Source organism: Strix aluco, chromosome 13 (genome assembly GCF_031877795.1).
Source record: "Strix aluco isolate bStrAlu1 chromosome 13, bStrAlu1.hap1, whole genome shotgun sequence".
Taxonomy (NCBI): domain Eukaryota; kingdom Metazoa; phylum Chordata; class Aves; order Strigiformes; family Strigidae; genus Strix; species Strix aluco.
Window position 1 is genome coordinate 203,522 of NC_133943.1, and position 17,118 is coordinate 220,639.

General features: G+C 47.5%; 1 protein-coding gene across 2 annotated transcripts; it reads left to right on the forward strand.

Annotated features, from left to right (window-relative positions):
• The first annotated feature begins 701 nt into the window (after positions 1-701).
• On the forward strand, positions 702-12,489 carry LOC141929256 (GDNF family receptor alpha-4-like). 2 transcript variants are annotated; one of them, XM_074838454.1, is made up of 8 exons: positions 702-805; positions 4,167-4,442; positions 5,165-5,257; positions 5,681-6,026; positions 6,105-6,214; positions 7,295-7,429; positions 8,418-8,548; positions 8,848-12,489. In XM_074838454.1, exons 1-8 carry the CDS (start codon positions 763-765, stop codon positions 8,980-8,982), a joined length of 1,269 nt encoding a protein of 422 aa, XP_074694555.1. In that variant the 5' UTR covers positions 702-762; the 3' UTR covers positions 8,983-12,489. The 2 variants fall into 2 exon arrangements, with proteins under 2 accessions (XP_074694555.1, XP_074694554.1); XM_074838453.1 differs by lacking the exon at positions 702-805 and having other exon boundaries at positions 3,564-4,442.
• The last annotated feature ends 4,629 nt before the right edge of the window (positions 12,490-17,118 follow it).

Here is a 17,118-nt window from a genome sequence, read left to right on the forward strand (position 1 = left end):
TTTCGGGCAGATGGGGTACGTCTCTACTCGTGCAAACAATGGACCTACGAAGGGTTTGCCTCACTTTCACATTCTAACGCTGGCCGTGCCCGTGTCGGACCGTGACTTCCCCCGGGTTCGGCTGACCCCAGGACGCGGACTAAAGCAGGATCTGTTCAAGAACGAGCCCGGCTGCCCACGCGCGGGCAGGCGCTCGGCGCTGCCGACACCCAGGGCTCTGCCCAGGGCCGGGCCCCGCCGCTCCCTCGCCCCCCCGCCGTGTCCCGGCCCCCGGAAACGCTCCCGCCGCTCCAGGCTCCCCCCGAAGGGCGCCCCGGGGTGCTCGGCGCTGCGCAGCCCGGCCCGGCTCCGCGCTCGGTGCGAGGATGAGTCAACAAACGCCCGAACGATCGAAAATCCTCCCCAGCCCCTTTCGAAACGCCTGTGGGACTCTCGCCCGGGACGCGCGTCCTGCCCCGGGGGCCCGGCAGCTCCCCTGGGCGCTCCGGGGACGGACCGCGGGCAGCCCCGCCGCTCCGCCCGCCCGGCCCGGCACCCCCGCCGGGGCCCCGCGGACGGACGGACGGACGGACAGCGCTCGGCGGGCAGTGCCCCCCCCGCCGCAGCCGTGCTCCGGGGCGGGGCGGGCCGGGCCGTGGGGCGGGGCGGGCCGGGCGGACCGGGGCGGGGCGGGGCGGGCCGGGGCCGCTCAGACGCCGCCGGGCTGCGCAGCATGTGAGCTGCGGCCCCGGAGCTCGGAGCCGCCGACCGCCGGGCTCCAGCATGGGGCCCGCCCTACTCCTGGGGCTGCTCCTCTCCCGAGCCGGTAACAGCGCCCGGGCCGCGGGGCGGCGGACAGGGCGGGCTGGGGGTGGCGGGGCAGCGCGGCGCGTCCCCCGTCCCTCTCCCGGCGAGCGGGGTCCGCGCCGCCGCCCCTCGGGGCCACCTGCGTCCCGGCGCCGCTCGCTCGCGTCCCCGCTCCGGGCTCCCGCCCCGTCGGGCCGTTCCGCGGGCAGCAGCTGCCCCGGGCGCAGGCGGCGGGGGGGGGGGAACACACACACACACACACACACACACACACACGTGTGTTTCAAACCGGGAGAGCGGCACCGGCCGAAACGTGAACCGCGAGCGGAGCGGGGGGCGGGCGGCCTCCGGGCACCCGAGGGGACGGGGTCGCTTCGCGACCGCGGGGGGGTGGGGGGAGGAGGCGGCCGGGAGCGGGTCCCTCGCCGCGGCAGGGAAGCACAAAGCCGCCGCTGCAGCCCGACCGGCCTCGCCGCTCCCGCCGTACCCCCTCGCCCCGCCTTCGCCCAGCGGTTGGTTTGATACCTCTCCCCGCGCCCCTCCTCGGAACTGCTCCCGGGCGGTAGTTTGGGGAGAGGCTCAGTTTGCCCGGAGCAATCGGGGGGCTCCCGCAGAGATGCTGCCGCTCGCCCTGCTCTGCCTCCTGCTCCTGCACGTCCCAGGAGCAGAAGAGAGAGATTATTCCTCCTTCCCGTTCGTCTCTTGTGGAGTCTTCAGGGCTGAGGTGAGCAGAAACACTGAAATTACCAAACCGCTCTGAAGCGTTCCTAGCCCCTGGCTGGGGGATGGCCGTGCTTTACACCCAGAACAAGCAGAGCTGCTGAATATCACAGTGATGATGAGGAAAATGGGCTCCTGCACAACACCGCGGTAGCACTTGTGGCGACATGATTACAATAGAATTCCCACAATTTTCTATTCCCCAATACTAATACTTCTTTGATAACTGCTTAATAAAGGAAAGGTTTGCCTTCTGCAATCACCCCCTCTTTCAGTAGCATGGTGCACCGGGGCATCAAAATAACACAAATACGTAGGACAAGATGTGGGGTGAAAAGGCAGAATAAAGGTGTATTATTGTATTACCTACCCCTTTTTTTCTAAGGTGTAAATACAGCTTGTGAATTGATTATTACCTTTTAACTTTCTTTTTTCAAACTACAGAAGGGACTCCCACACACATACATCTTAAACATGTGCTGCAACCTAGACCATGGGTCTAGGAAAGAATTAGCTTTCTCATTCTTTCCAGTTATTTTCTGGAATACTAAGACAAGGTTTTAAAAAAAATGAAACAATATGTCAAATATTAGGGCTTAAGACAATGCATGTATCTATGAAACAATGTCTGTAGAGGAGGACTGTTTTAAATTTGAGGTTTACAGCAGCTTCAGCTGAAGCATATGGTACAGGCCTGTGGTAGAAACACAGTCCATCCACTTAGACCCAGCTCTGCTCTACCCTGGCAATTACCATATCACTTTTTCAAGTTTTAAAAAAGGCACTTCAAGCTCAGGTGCTTGCTGAGCAGAATTCTTAAGGCTAGGAAAGTGCAGCCTGTCCTTTTATGAACTTCCTACAACAGCTGCTGCAAGCCAGTGTTGGAGATGGGATCCTGGGGGAGATGGTACTTGGGTCTGGGCTGGTGGGGTAGATCAGTGAGCTCAAGTTTAGGGCTCCAAAGGCCACTGGAGAGAAGGGACGGATTTGCTATTGAGAATTTGCACTGACTGCAACCTTACAGGATGTAATCACACTCAGAACGTTCGTTAAGGTTGTGCCGAGGTATAATGCCAAAGCAAATCCCCCTGTGCTGGTACAAAGCATTCTGATGAGCCGTTTGTTCAGGAAGCTTACAGAGTCATACAGTCTCTGGGTAACAGCTTCGGGAACAACAAAGCACAGTAACTTGCTAGAAAAGCCAAGAGATGTGTACAAGTGAGACAAAGACACCTAGATAGCACTAGTGGGCTGTAGGAAAAGTAGAAAGTTTGAGAAGCAGATTAGCACAGAATTATGCACCCTACTGCTTACAGCAAATAAACTGATGGAGCCAGCAAAAGAGAAGGAGGTGAGAGAACAGATGGTGAAGACAGTATACTGGGTAAGATGAGCTCTACCAAGATCATCCTCTGATCTGTAGTGAAGGCAGACTGGAATAGTGCTACTGCACCTGCTGAACAGGAGAATGATTGGTAAAATCATGTACCCAAAGGACCTTAAAAGTAGATGTAAGGCTCAGCACAGTCATTTCCTAAAACCAGCCAAGCGAAACTAACCTGAAGGGAAGAAACATACTTGGCTGTATGTAAATGTTATTAGCAAACAGTCTTGCTCCAGATCCTCCTTGTACTTGTATGGTAAACACAGATTCCCCTACTACAGAAGTGAAGAAAGATTGTGGACTGAATTCACCTACCTGTAACAACATAATGCTAGGTATCACCCCAGTATTACCTTATGAGACAACAGTCCATATGCAAAATTGAAAATGATGAAAGCAAAGTCTAGTTTTAAAGATTATATTGTTAAATTGAGATTATTTAATACTTCCACATAAGGTGGTGCGTGTGTGCATATACATATATATAATCAGTGCATGTATTATGCAAATACACACACACACACACCCCCCCCAAGGTGTCCTCAGAGTTCACACTCAACCAAAAGAGGAAAGCTGGCAGGTGCAGCCTGCATCCCAGCATTTTTGGCAGGGGTTTCAGGGACTGGATTCTATGTACTTAAATTCAGTTCATATCAGCACTTCTATATGAAGCTACTTGCATCTTATGTTAAGGATTTATTCTATTATGCAAAAAATGCTCATTCTTATTCTTAAGTTCCGAAGCTCAGTAAAGTAGTTGTTTTTACACCCTACAAATGGCTTTCTTGGTACATCTCTTAATGACCAGTATATCCACTTTAGCAAGGGCAGCAGCACTGACTCACAGCAGACAGTGTGGTGTTACTACGGGCTTATTGCGCTGCGGTTTTCATTACCCAGATAGAAGAGCTGCTTCAAAGCAGGCCTCTGCAACCCCAAGGTTTCCACAGGGATTTACTATTCCATAAAATATAAAGCCATCCCTGATCCTGGCCAAGTTGAAAGAGTTAAGGGTGATAAAAAAAAGGGTTTATTAAGATTATTGTTGAGACTTTTCTTTAACCTTCTGTTCCCTCTTTCATACATGAATGCTCATCCTTCGGCTTCTAAATGGAGACAGCTATCGTTCCTTACTTCTCCGTATGAGAGCCCCCAACCAGTTTTGCCTCTTGAGAGGAGTCCTTACTGAACACAGATGCCTACAGAGCAATGACAAGGTGCTCGTGTGGCATCCGTCATGATCGTGATCCTAACAGTCTTTTCCCTGCCTGCCCAGGAGACCTCCTGGCTCTGCCAAGGAGCGACTGCATCACAGCAGAACAGCTGTGCCTCTCGGACCCTGCCTGCAATGTCACCTACAGGACCCTGGAAGACTGTGCCCTGGCCAAGACTCGCGTCCTTCCGCTGGATCACGACAGCAGGGTCAGATGTCTGAATGCAGAGCTCACCCTGGGAAACAGCTCTTTGCTGCACTGCAAGTGTCACCGGCGCATGAAGAGACAGGAGCACTGCTTGCGCGTCTTCTGGACTGTTCATTCCAGCATGACAGATGGTGAGATGAAATAACATGAGTTTACAAGGTACTACTGAGACTCACCCTGCCCCCCCCATCTGAAAACAACTGTGAAAGGCCACTTCCCAATACTGCAGGTATCACTTTGGAACCACATCTCCTAGTGAAGAGAATTCATTCCTGCTCTGTTTGATAAGCAGAGGAAGCTGGTCTGGTCTGAGACCAGCCCTTCCAACACACCAGGGACCCTAAGAGACAAAGGCAGCTACTCTGAGGCAGTTAGATTTAATGCTCTGAGGGGAGGCTGCTGTGAAAAATAACCTCAAAATCGTCGTCTCTACCCATCACTGAAAATGACGTGTGATTATGACACGCACTGTAGTGGCACCCTTAACCTTGCTGCTTCTTTCCAGCTTTAGTGGGATGCTTCTTCTTGGCCTCCCACCAAAGGCTGCCTGTGCTGCACATCTCCTCACTGGTACTGAAGCTGAAAAAAGCCAAATGACAACATAGACCAAATTCCATCTAGAGAAAATCTGATGACAAAATGTAAGGCTGTTTTTACATGGTAATACCTTTACATCTCTAGCAGAACCAATCTTGGCATTTGGCTTTGGGCAAGACAGAGCATCTCTGAACTCCAGCCTGAGGGAACAGCCAGGCACAAATAAGAGAAAAAATAAATGAAAAAAAAACCCACCAAAAAACACTGATCACAAAGCATTTCTCCCACTGCATAAAGTATCTTGTATCTTGCCTAGGTTACTTCAATTTGGAGACCTCTCCCTATGAGAATCCAGCAAACGAAGAACATTGGAAGACAGATTATAATAAACTGGCAGCTCTGTTATCAGGTAAGGATTGTAATGGTTATAGGATACAGTGCTGCCCTTTCTTACCTTTTCAGGGCTGAAAATTGTCAAGAAGAACAGTTTGGGGTAATGGCCCCTTTAATCAGAGGAAACCTGTTCTGGATCCTGCTTAAATTTGTACCCCCACCAAGTGTAAATATAGCCACAGATCCGGGCCCATGAAACAGGGAATAACCCACAGCGATGCTTTCTCTGAAACAAACACCCCGGCACGAGCCAATAAAAAATACAGTTTTGTAACTAACGTAACTGCAGCGTCATACTACAGGCACACAGCAGGACTAACTTGCTTTGTTCTTTCTGATGTTCCCAATCTGACCACCAAGTAAGGGCTACTCCTATTTCCACACAGAATCTCTTCTGGAGACTTGCCTCACTGTCTCTGGGTTTCTTTTGGCTTTATAGGCTCACAGTTAGCAGGAGATGCAACAAATCCATGCCTGAAAGCAACTCATGTCTGTAATCTGAGCAAGAAGTGCGTTCGTCTGCGCACAGAATATGCCTCTATCTGCACCAAGGGAGCAGGAAGCGAGGACACATGCGACCGTCGCAAATGCCACAGAGGGCTAAGGAATTTCTTTGAGAAAGTGTCTGAGGATTTCACCAGAAGGATCCTATTCTGTCCATGTCAGGATGAACTTTGTGGAGAACGACGCCGGAAAACTATTGTTCCTGACTGTTCCTTCCACTCTAACACCAAACCCAATTGCCTCTGGCTTCTGGACTCCTGCTTAGAAGACCATATCTGCAAGTAGGTCTGGCAGCAGCGGACACTAGCCAAGAGAAGAGAACAGCATAGACACTGATAGTCTCATTTTCCTTCCTACAGATCCCGACTGGCTGACTTCCAACAAAACTGTCAACCTGCAGACATGTCTCCAGATGGTTGCTCTCAGCACAACCATGCTGCATGCCTGCAGGCTTACATGGGGATGATTGGTAAGTGATACCCACAGCAACACGCAGGGCAGATGCTTTCAGGCCACAGACTTGCAGGCACACCCCGATGCTGTGAAGGACCATCTTGCTCTCCTGCAGGAGATAGTGCTCGGTATACCAATGAATATCCTTAGCCTAATTGATGCTATTGCTCCCTCTTGCTTCTGAGGTAAATGCAGCCCAAAGAGAGCCCTTCCGTGGCATTTATCCTTCCGTGGCATTTATCCCTCTACTGTCGACTCAGCAGCGCTTGCCTGAGATTTCTGAACACCTGTTTGCACCATCAGCTGGTGCAAGGTGCTCTAAACGCCTGACTAACAGGGCACTCTGGGCCTGTATGAACTGCCATTCCTGCTGCAGGAGTGACATCTCATCACAGCAGTGATTAAACATGACATTCCCTCACTGCCATCCCGATGGTTTGTTAGTGTTGTACACACTGTTTCCTCAGGGCCAGCCAGAACACGGCACTACCAGCTGTTAGAGGAAGGTCATCTTTGGGTTTGGGCATTCACTGCCAACCTGCTAATACTTTTTCAGAGCAGCTCAAAAGAGGAGCTGTAAAGAGCAGCAATATCTCTGAAGCTGTAAATCTAGTCTATACCTTCCGGTTTTCCAGATGTCTTTGTTGGTTTTGTGCTAAGTGACCTCTGGCTGAATGGCAGTTACAGGTGTGCAGCATTTGTTTGGCAAAAGGCCTTTGGCCACACAGTGTTGCCAGCTCCAGCGGGAGCCCGCGCGCCTTGCGCTGCCGTACACCAGTACAGCAGTGGAGTCCCTGCAGATGCTTCACACCCCTTGATCTAATGCTTGCACCAGCTACGGGTACCCATGTGCCTCGCCAGCAGACTGCCCGAGGCAGGGGTGGGCACCTCCAGACCTCCTCCCAGCTCAGCAGACGTTGCGTAGATTGACCAGGCCTGGGTGGTCTCGTAGGGGCTCCCGGCCTCTCTGGGGTAACGTGCATATCGCGGTGGAAGGCTTCTGCCTCCAGCATTCCCTGTAGCGTGACAGCACTAGTGAGGCTTCTTTCGTGTGGTGAAGTAAATCCTGATTCCAGTTTCCGTGGGTTTGGGACAGGCACACCCATGACACCCAACTACGTCAGTAACTCCAGTGTGGAGGTCTCCCTGTGGTGCACATGTGAGAGCAGCGGCAACCAGAAGGAGAAGTGTGACCAGATACTCGGCATGTTTGAGAACAACAGATGCCTCGGTAAGCATCAGTCATTTTGCAGAATCAGAGAAACTGCTCAGCACAGGGAAATTCCCATCCTGTTGATTTCAAGATCCTACAGTGCACTGCTCTTGCGTATAGTTCTGTCATCTCCTGCAGTGTCTCCATGATCTCCTGTCCAACCTATGGGACCAGCCTGGCTCTGCTTTCAGAAGTGTTTCTGTATCTTTTGGTGACACTTCTGTTATCTCAAACACCACGAAGCTATTTCCAAACAGCATTCAAATGAAGGGGTTGCAAAAAAAAAAAAAAAAAAAATCACAAGGGGAGGTCAGACATGCTGTATCCATAGGTTGCTGAGTAACTACATCAGTGCACCAGGATTATAGGGTTTGGGTTCCCCTCCTCCCCCTCCTTTCCTGGCCTGAGGGCCTTTTGCCCTCACTCACTTGGTCGAGATAACTAGCTCCTGACACAGACCCCGTTACTGGATTCAGCAGCACAGCAGTTACAAAAATCCCGTTACGTGCAACTACGTAATCCTGAGTCTGTATTTATCTCCCTAGCATTTTAGCAACAGACCTTAATAAGATTTAAATATTTTATGTTTGTAAAAGCTTCCAAAGGATAGCAAAGAAACCAGCATCATTAGATGATTAATATTTAAACCTACCTCCTGCTGTATAGAAAAGCCTTACACCCAGTACTAGAGATACACCTACAACCTCAACTCCATCTGAGATGCTACATACCTGCCCCTTACAAAATCGACAGCTGGGAAAAGTCCCAAAGGGACCCAAAGGTCCCCAAGTACAGTGCAAATTGGCTTTGCAGTCTGCTCAACCTCACAAGTAAACCCACAAACTAACAGGCCATTCACTGAACAGAGAATATGTATTTTCTAAACGAAACCCACACAACCTGTGAGTGCATTTCCTAAAACAGCTCCCCTGGACTTCTGCTCACTAGACTCCAAGGTGTGCACAAGAAAAGCACAGTAATACTCTTGCTTTACTTCTGTTTGCAGAAAATACCATTTGGTCTCAAATGCACCTGAAGCAGACAGCTGTAGAAAGGCAGGAAGACTTATTTTATTCATCTTCCCTAAGCTTCCAAGGAGACAGTGCCAGCACATCCCTTGCTTCGGAAATGTCCCAGGTATGAATCGCTTTGTTGCCTTCACAAAGCAGCGAGTCCAGTGGCCTAGAGACAGTAGCTGAAAAACCCTGGATCTGGAAATGCGTGACTTTGGACATCAAAGTGAGGGATGCCACATGCATGCAGAACCCTGGACCGCTTCACCTTGAGCTATTCCTTCCACAGACAGGCAGAAACAGGCTGTGCTGCCTGGCTGCAGGAGTTCCCCTACAGCCTTGCAATGCTCAGAACTGGATGCTCTGCAGCCAGATGTTTGAGCGTGTATCTAACTGGGATTCATTCCTCCTTTCATTTCCTAGGTGGCTGAAAGGAAGACACAGCGAGACATCTCCGAGCACAGCAGTATGCCCATGGCCTCCTCTGTATACTCTGGAGCTCCTATTTCTTGGCCGTCTCTGGCTCTGTTCCTGCCCCTGTTGCTGAGCCCACATTAACTTGGCATAAATGGCATCATCTTTCCTTCCCATATATTAATATTATTCCATATCCAGGCACCTCCCACTACTGCTTTACCTTTGGGAAGCAGAAGGCTTCCAGAAAAAGGAATGGAACGGCTTTAACCCAGAACAGCAGTCACTGAAAACCTCCCGCTAACTTGTGCCCCATGGTCACCCCATCAGTTTGCACTAAGCTCTGCAGATACGGTGCCCACCATTGCTTCTGCCATGTTAGCATTCTGAGTAACAGTCAAGCTAATATTCCAGCACAGTATTTTAAAACAAAGGTCTGAGTTCTGTCAGAACTTGTGCAGGTTTGATTTCTGACTGCAGGGAGGGACCTGACACAGTGTGTCCTACCACCCCACCTTCTGGAGCTCTTCCTCAGGCATACAATCATTGAATGGTTTGGTTTGAAAGGGACCTTAAAGCCCATCTAGTGCCACCCCCCTGCCCCAGGCAGGGACACCTTCCACTAGCCCAGGTTGCCCAAAGCCCCGTCCAACCTGGCCTTGAACCCTTCGAGGGAGAGGGCAGCCACAGCTTCTCTGGGCAACCTGTGCCAGGGCCTCACCGCTTCCATCATAGAAAATTTCTTCCTTATGTCCAGCCTAAACTACCCTCTTGCAGTTCAAACCCACTGCCCCTTGTCCTGTCACTACAGGCCCTGGTAAAAAGCCTCTCTCTGTTTCATGATCCCCCTTTATATATTGAAAGGCCACAATAAGGTCTCCGCAGCCTTCTCTCCTCCAGGCTGAGCCACGCCAACTGTCTCAGTCTCTCTTCACAGGAGGGGTGTGCCAGCCCTCTCATGGTTTTCGTGGCCTCCTCTGGACCCGCTCAAACGGGTCCGTGTCTGTTTTGTTCTGGGCACCCCAGAGCTGGACGCAGGACTCCAGGTGGGGTAGAGTAGAGGGGGAGAATCCCCTCCCTCGACCTTCTGGCCACTCTTCTTTTTGTGCAGCCCAGGATAGGATACGGCTTTCTGGGCTGCAAGCGCACGTTCCCGGCTCATGTCCAATTTTTCATCCGCCAGCATCCCCAAGTCCTTTTCTGCAGGGCTGCTCTCAGTCCATTCATCCCCCAGTCTGTATTGGTACTGGGGATTGTCCCAACCCAGGTGTGGGACCTTGCACTTGGCCTTGTTGAACTTCAGGAGGTCAGGTGGGTCTGCTCCTCAAGGTAGAGCACAGCTTATCACCCTAAAGACTACAAGTCTGTGCTCCAGGGTGGGTTACAAGTAAAGCTCAATAAACATACCCATAATGTCCCTGGTAAACACCAGTTCTGGATTAGTTTCTGTTCCCTTTTCAAATCTATTCTTCTAAGTATATGAAAAATACCATCCCAGATCAAGGACACTATACTACTGTTTATATTCTTGCTTCTGTTTTGCCCCTTGCAACATACACATATCATCCACTATCATGGTTAGCAACAGATTTGGGTTTTGTGGGTTAAGATGAATTTCTGTGCTCAGCCCCAGTAAATTTAGTCTTATCTTGCCTGGCCTCAGGACCAACCTTCTTTGTAACACTTAGAGAATGCATACAGCTCTTTGAAGCTGTATTGACCACAAAACCCCTGGGACATTCAGTTGCAAAAATCTCTGGGAGCTGCAACTGCCTTCTACCTTCCCACATACTCAAGTTGTCATTGTCCCCTTCTGTGCTGCCTGCCCAATCTCCTCCTCTGCCAAGATATTTCATGACCTGTTTATTCTGAGTGTAAATGTGTGCACTGTGTAACTGCTGTTTTGTACTGCATTTGCCTGTTAAAATGTGGTGTTAAGTGAATATTGATTTCTGAGCATAGGTTAATAGTCCACAATCAATTGTGTGCAAGAGTTGCCTCATCAGCCAGCCTATGCTTTCAGGATAGCTAGAAACTCAGCTCAGAGCAGCTCCTCTGTGGGCACACACACTGCCCCTTGCACATCCTATGAGATACAACAGATCTGAATGTGATTATACACAGCCAGACAAGACTACAGTCCTGATGCAGAACAGGTGGGTATTTCTTTTTACCCTATGCTTTTATCAGTTGCCAGGGAAGCACCAGTTAGGTAATACGCTGGTTCCCAGTCACTGCCAGACACCTTCTTATTACAGAATCTTACGCTGTCACGTGTATCAGAGTAATTGTCCTTCCGCAGTGGCAATACTTCCATTTCAAATGCCGGCCTTCTCTTTACTTCCTGGGTGGGTAGGGCAAGGACAGCACTGCATCGAGCAGAACCATCTGCTCTGTCGCACAGAGAAGCAACATTTTATTTCCATGCAGTAGGAACAAATATCATGTTGCCTTAATAAAGAGGCGTACAAATGCTGGTATTCCTGATTACCTACTGAAATGTGGCTATTTGGATCAAAAGCCAGCACTGTTTCCACATGTTTGCTACCATTATGAAAACAGAGTCCATGTTACCATACTCCAATATCTACATTAGTCCATCATCCATATGGTGGGACTAGAAACATGTCAAGAGCCTTGGCTGTAGTGTAATAACGTCTGTCATCTCCAGAATTTAGGGGAGAGTGACAGGGAAGAAGAAAATAATGTTCCTTCCAATATTCCACAAATCAGTGAGGATACCTGTGAGAATATGGAGTAGATTTTCCTGAGCCATCTGTACCACACAGTGTACTGCATTCATCTTCCACTCATCTGCACTCTGATCTTTCCTCCTTCCCCACTTCAGTGCTCTAAGGCAGGCTGATATGGAAAAAGGTATCAGCATTCTGCTGTTCGTATTCGGGGCACTTTGGCCCCTTACCCCTACTAAGAAGGTTATTAATTGCAACTACAGCCTCCTCTCATGTCCTGGATTACATCAGAAAATGGTTGACACTCAGACAAAACCTGCTCTAGACTGAAATCAAAGCAAAACTTGCCAGTTTGGGTTTTTCTCCAAGTGTCCTATGTCCCTTTCACATGTAGCTATGCACCCTTATGTACATGGGTGCTCCTTAGGCTTGTCCATCAATAACTGCAAACACAATTCACCTCTAAATACACCTGCATTCACAGGTACTCACACTGCTATGAGTACAAACCCATTTTCACTTAGACTTTTGTAACACCTGATCTCCAAATCTCAGTTATTCAACTACACAGCAGACATGTATGCACAAGTGCAACTACTACTACCACTGTCATGCCAATATCAGTATCAGTTCAGTTCTGTTAGCACCACCAACGTTCAAAGACTGGCACAGATACCTAAACCCATTCAGAACAGTTCTTACTAACCATACTAGAGGGCAATTTACGAAAAAACCCATCTTCTATTCACCAGAAACTGGAATATAACATCCCATGAGTACCTTTAGTCTAAATACAAAAATAATCTAATAAAAATTCACTGTTCCGATAGTCTTAACATTGAGCTCTCAGCAAGCATAGACAAGGAGGGAACCTTCTAATTGTTGTAATGTAGATTATTTTTAAAAGTGTAAAATAATGCCGAATCTCTCTAATAAAATTTATCTTGCAACTCTAGAAGTCTCCTGCCTTTCTTTGCATTTAATAGAAACCGCACTCTTTGTCTCCTACTGCTGGAGGCATTATGGGAAAGAAATTTAAAGAACAGAATTAGACAGAATCTCTTACAAAGCAATCTTAACCACTTTTACAGACATCACGTGCTGTCAGGTCCTTCAGACATGCCTTCTAGAACTCCAACATAGCTTTAGATCCCTTAACATGGTCTAATGTAGCATTTACAAAGGGCATTCAAAGTCCTTCTCCAGCAGTGAGCTCAGTCACTGTTAGACAAGTTGTTTCTTGTGTGACAGGTGGGAGAAGCAATACACACCTCTTGCCCAAGATCATAAGCAAGGTGATACCAGAGATAAGCCTTGAATATGGCAGTCCAAAATTATTGTGTTCTTGCCTCATTAAAATAATTCCCACTGCCTCCAACAAATGCACATGTTGCAGTAAGAATCAAGGGACTGCAGTTTTCCTTTTAAAAGGGGGGCACAATATGTATCCTAGATGAGGAAAGCTAAGCTTTACTTCAAACAGTAATTCCTGGTCACAGATCCCCAGCACGCCTCTTAAAATCTGCTGACAATAAAAGGTAACTTCGAGTTGAGAAGACACTGTAGGTTCAGCACCTAGAAAGAATGAAAGTATCTTCTTCAATACATCCTAAAAATCACAAGTCACTCTTGTTTGCTAAAAGGATAGGCAACTTTTCCCAAGAACAAGAGGGAAAACTTTCAAAGTAATTTTTGAGGTGTCCACGAACCAGACAAAGCTTTTGGGGACAACAGTGGAGAATCAGGAAGCCAATCAGCACTGCTGAGCTCAGCGGGATCCTTCAGCACTGCTGCGGAATCAAAACCAGCTGCTGTCCTACAGTTGCTTCCCCCATCCAAACAGATACTGGTAAATACAATCAGAGGCTAATCACTTCTACCTCAGGGATTTTGTGGCTGAACCTTTCTTCAGATGAGGGAGGGCGGGTTGAGGCTGAGCTTGGTTTAGTCTCTAATGGAAGCTCTTCTCATAGGTGATTAGCTCTCCTCCAGGAAGTGACTTGGTGTTTGGGTTTCTTGCAAACCCCAGGGTTAGCAGAGGTCAGGGGATGCAGCACTTTCTCCAAGTGCCTTCATGAAAATAGCCCCACATACCTTCCATTTACAGCTGATCACCTCCATTATCCACAGGCTAGGAGGAGATGATCAGCAATTGTTAAGTGCTTGAATCAGACTAATAGCTCACTGCTAATTCCCCCAGTAATGTGAATCTAAATTCCTGGTAAACAAACTGACTGCTTTTCACACACAGGGATGAATGCCAAAAGCCTAATATTAGAGCTCTGGAGCTAAAGCTTTTAGAGCAATCCTGTCCACTCAAAGATGTTTAATGACATTATATTATGTACTAAATAATTAGAAAATGAAGGCCCGCTTGGAATCAATGGGTTACTGTCTAATTAAGATGAAAAAGGGTCTCTACCCTGTTTTAAACAAGTTTATACTAAAATGGTGTACCTGATAAATGGCACTGATAACTATGTCTTTACCTTTGGGCAGAACAAGGCAGCCATTAAGCTAGCACAAAATAATTGTGTGATTTTTGGCTCATCTTATTGGTCCCACCTGTTTTCCTGTAAGGCATGAGATTGAGCTGTTCTTCCCCTCCCACCATCAGATAACAAAATTTATTAAGCAACATTCAAATAGCTTATCCTGATGGTGAGAAAAATCATAGAATCATATAGAATCACGGACTGGTTTGGGTTGAGAGGGACCTTAAAGCCCATCCAGTCCCACCCCCTGCCCCAGGCAGGGACACCTTCCGCTAGCCCAGGTTGCCCAAAGCCCCGTCCAACCTGGCCTTGAACCCTTCCAGGGAGGGGGCAGCCACAGCTTCTCTGGGCAATTTGTGCCAGGGCCTCTCCACCCTCACAGGGAAGAATTGCTTCCTTCTATTGTAATCTCAATCTGCCCTCTTTCAGTTTAAACCCGTTCCCCCTCGTCCTATCCCTCCCCCCTTTCCTGTAGCCCCTTTCAGTCCTGGGAGGCCGCTCTAAGGTCTCCCCGGAGCCTTCTCTTCTCCAGCTGAACCCCCCCAACTCTCTCAGCCTGTCCTCACAGGGGGGTGCTCCAGCCCCCCAAGCATCTTCGTGGCCTCCTCTGGCCCCGCTCGAGCAGGTCCGTGTCCTTCTGATGTTGGTGCCCTCAGAGCTGGACCCAGCACTGCAGGAGGGGTTCATCTTTGCCTTTGTTTCATTGCGTGGCTAGAATCACAGAATTCATACCACTAGATACTTGGAAGAGCTCAGAGATTTAGACTGGAGTCTCTAGAGGCACTTTGCAAGAAGAATTACTAGTGAGCTTGAGAACATGGGAGATCACGGTTATCTTGGTGTGCAGATAAAAAGACTGAGGAATGTTCTACTGATTATCTGACTGAATTAATTGGTAAATTAATTCAACTGAATTGTATCTCAGCAATCTCTCATCAAAATGAAGAGCAAAATTATAGAAAAGCACTAGAGTAACTGAAACTATGTATCTAACAATTTGTATTCCACTTCCATTGCACAACACACACACATACTCTGTACATGTACCATCCCCTTGAAAATAGTGCAAGAACAAAACAGTTGCATGAGACTTCAGTTTTCCTTCTCCTGCCACAACCATCTACGATTCCATATCCAAAACTAAATTAAAGATTTTGATCTTTATACTCCTATCTTCCTCCTTCCAGTATACTGCTCAGGTAAGGAAAACAGAAATGTTTTCCCATAATGACGCTTCTTGTTCTAAACTGTGTCCATTCCTACTCCCAACTTTTTGGCATTTGGTCAGGGAGGAACATTAAATGGGAACACCTGCATTGCAACACATACAGAAAGCCAAAATTAAAATTTTGGTTTACAGTGACATATTCAGCAAGAAAAATCTTCAAGCTGTTTTATATGCTGGAATTGTTGCAGATAAATTCCCCTGGCATCCACAAGTGCCTAATTTAAACTCCACTGAAACAAAAACATTTATTCCATTATTGTGAGACATAAATCATAACACATTTGCTTTCAGAAAAAACAAGTTTTATGTGACAGATTATATGTATTAACTTGTGACTGTGATAACAGGAGACTGGACCTGATGACACAGGAGGTTCCTTGCACTCTTAAGTCCCTAAACAAAGCAAATGGAAACTTTCTTCCACAATGTTTGTCCTATTTTACTTATTCTGGTTTTATTCTTAAAATACTGGGCATTCCAATGGGCTACAGAAAGGGAGATTTCCCCCCCCAGATTTCTTCTAACACATCTAGCACTCAGCAGTTATAAGCAGAACATAATAAAATGTGTTTTCTCCTAAGAAAAGGACACTTAAATCCAAGCTGACTTCAAAACTACATGCCAGTTTAGAATCCTGCATCAGATTTCACCATGGGCTCTCCAAAAAAACAAATGCCAGGGACTTTCAAGAACTGTGGGGTATCAGTTATAATTTAGTTACAATTCCTTTTACCTAGGACTACAGGAAAACGGCACATGAGTCGGAATAATGGCAAATGTTTCTTCATAATGGGACATGTTAATATTCCAGATCACACATGCCAGACAATTACGTTCTCTAGGCACCTATTATTGCTGTAGTCTCTTACGTGCTCACAGATTCATACACAACTCAGAAAATGTTTTAATAAAGGGTGAGCAAGTACCACTGCACCACTGTACTCTCCTCCCTTTCACCTTTTTCCCCAGTCTAGCACTTAAATTACTTTTCCTTCTATCTGAGTTTGCTCATTAGATACTGTCATTGTAGGTCACTGAGCCCCACTACAAGGAACTGAAATTTCTTTAACCATCTACACACTGTTACTTGTTCTGCAGCTTTCCAAACCAGCAGCTTTTTTTTTCCGCCTAAAGAATCTTTTGATTAACTGAAGTCAATTTTGCTAAGTGCTAGTGGCTCTCAGAAGCTTGTTGTGTCAGTGATCCCCCGGGCTCCATTCTGTTTTCAAGGCTATAAAACAGGAATCACTCAGTCTTTTCGTAGAAATGGGAGATTAGCCTCAAGCTCTTTGGATTTCATTCCCATCGTTCCAAATCAGAGCATGTGTGTCTTTTATGTCACTTTAGCAGAAATTAGTGAAGAGGTTTCCCCATCTTCTGAATTTCAGTCTAGCCTTGTGCAAAATTTTTAATGCCCAAGGACTCCAGGTCCTCAAATACACTACACAACTGATGGCTATTCTACATCCAGCTTGGAGCTGCAGTGGTACCACATCAGAAGCACATTTTTAGTGCACTGAACACTTCATTCTTAATATGCAAATACAAATCACAGTGCAAATGGAACTAATACAGAACTGCAAGTCACAGTGCAAATGCAAGTTTTATATATATTTTTAACCCAGAAAGGCCCTCAAGCAGAGAGAGATTGTGACTCCTCATGAAGGAATTTACTAACAAGTTGGGAGCAAAATCTCAGCTGTTTTATTCATAGTACACAGGACATACATTCCCTCCACAGGGCTAACACCAGGCCTGCTCAAGGTCGGCCTCTATTCTCAAGCATCACCAAGTTACATCTACCATCTGGTAAATCAGGCACAATAAAATGTTAAGGAAAGGAAAAAGATGATGAGTTGATCAG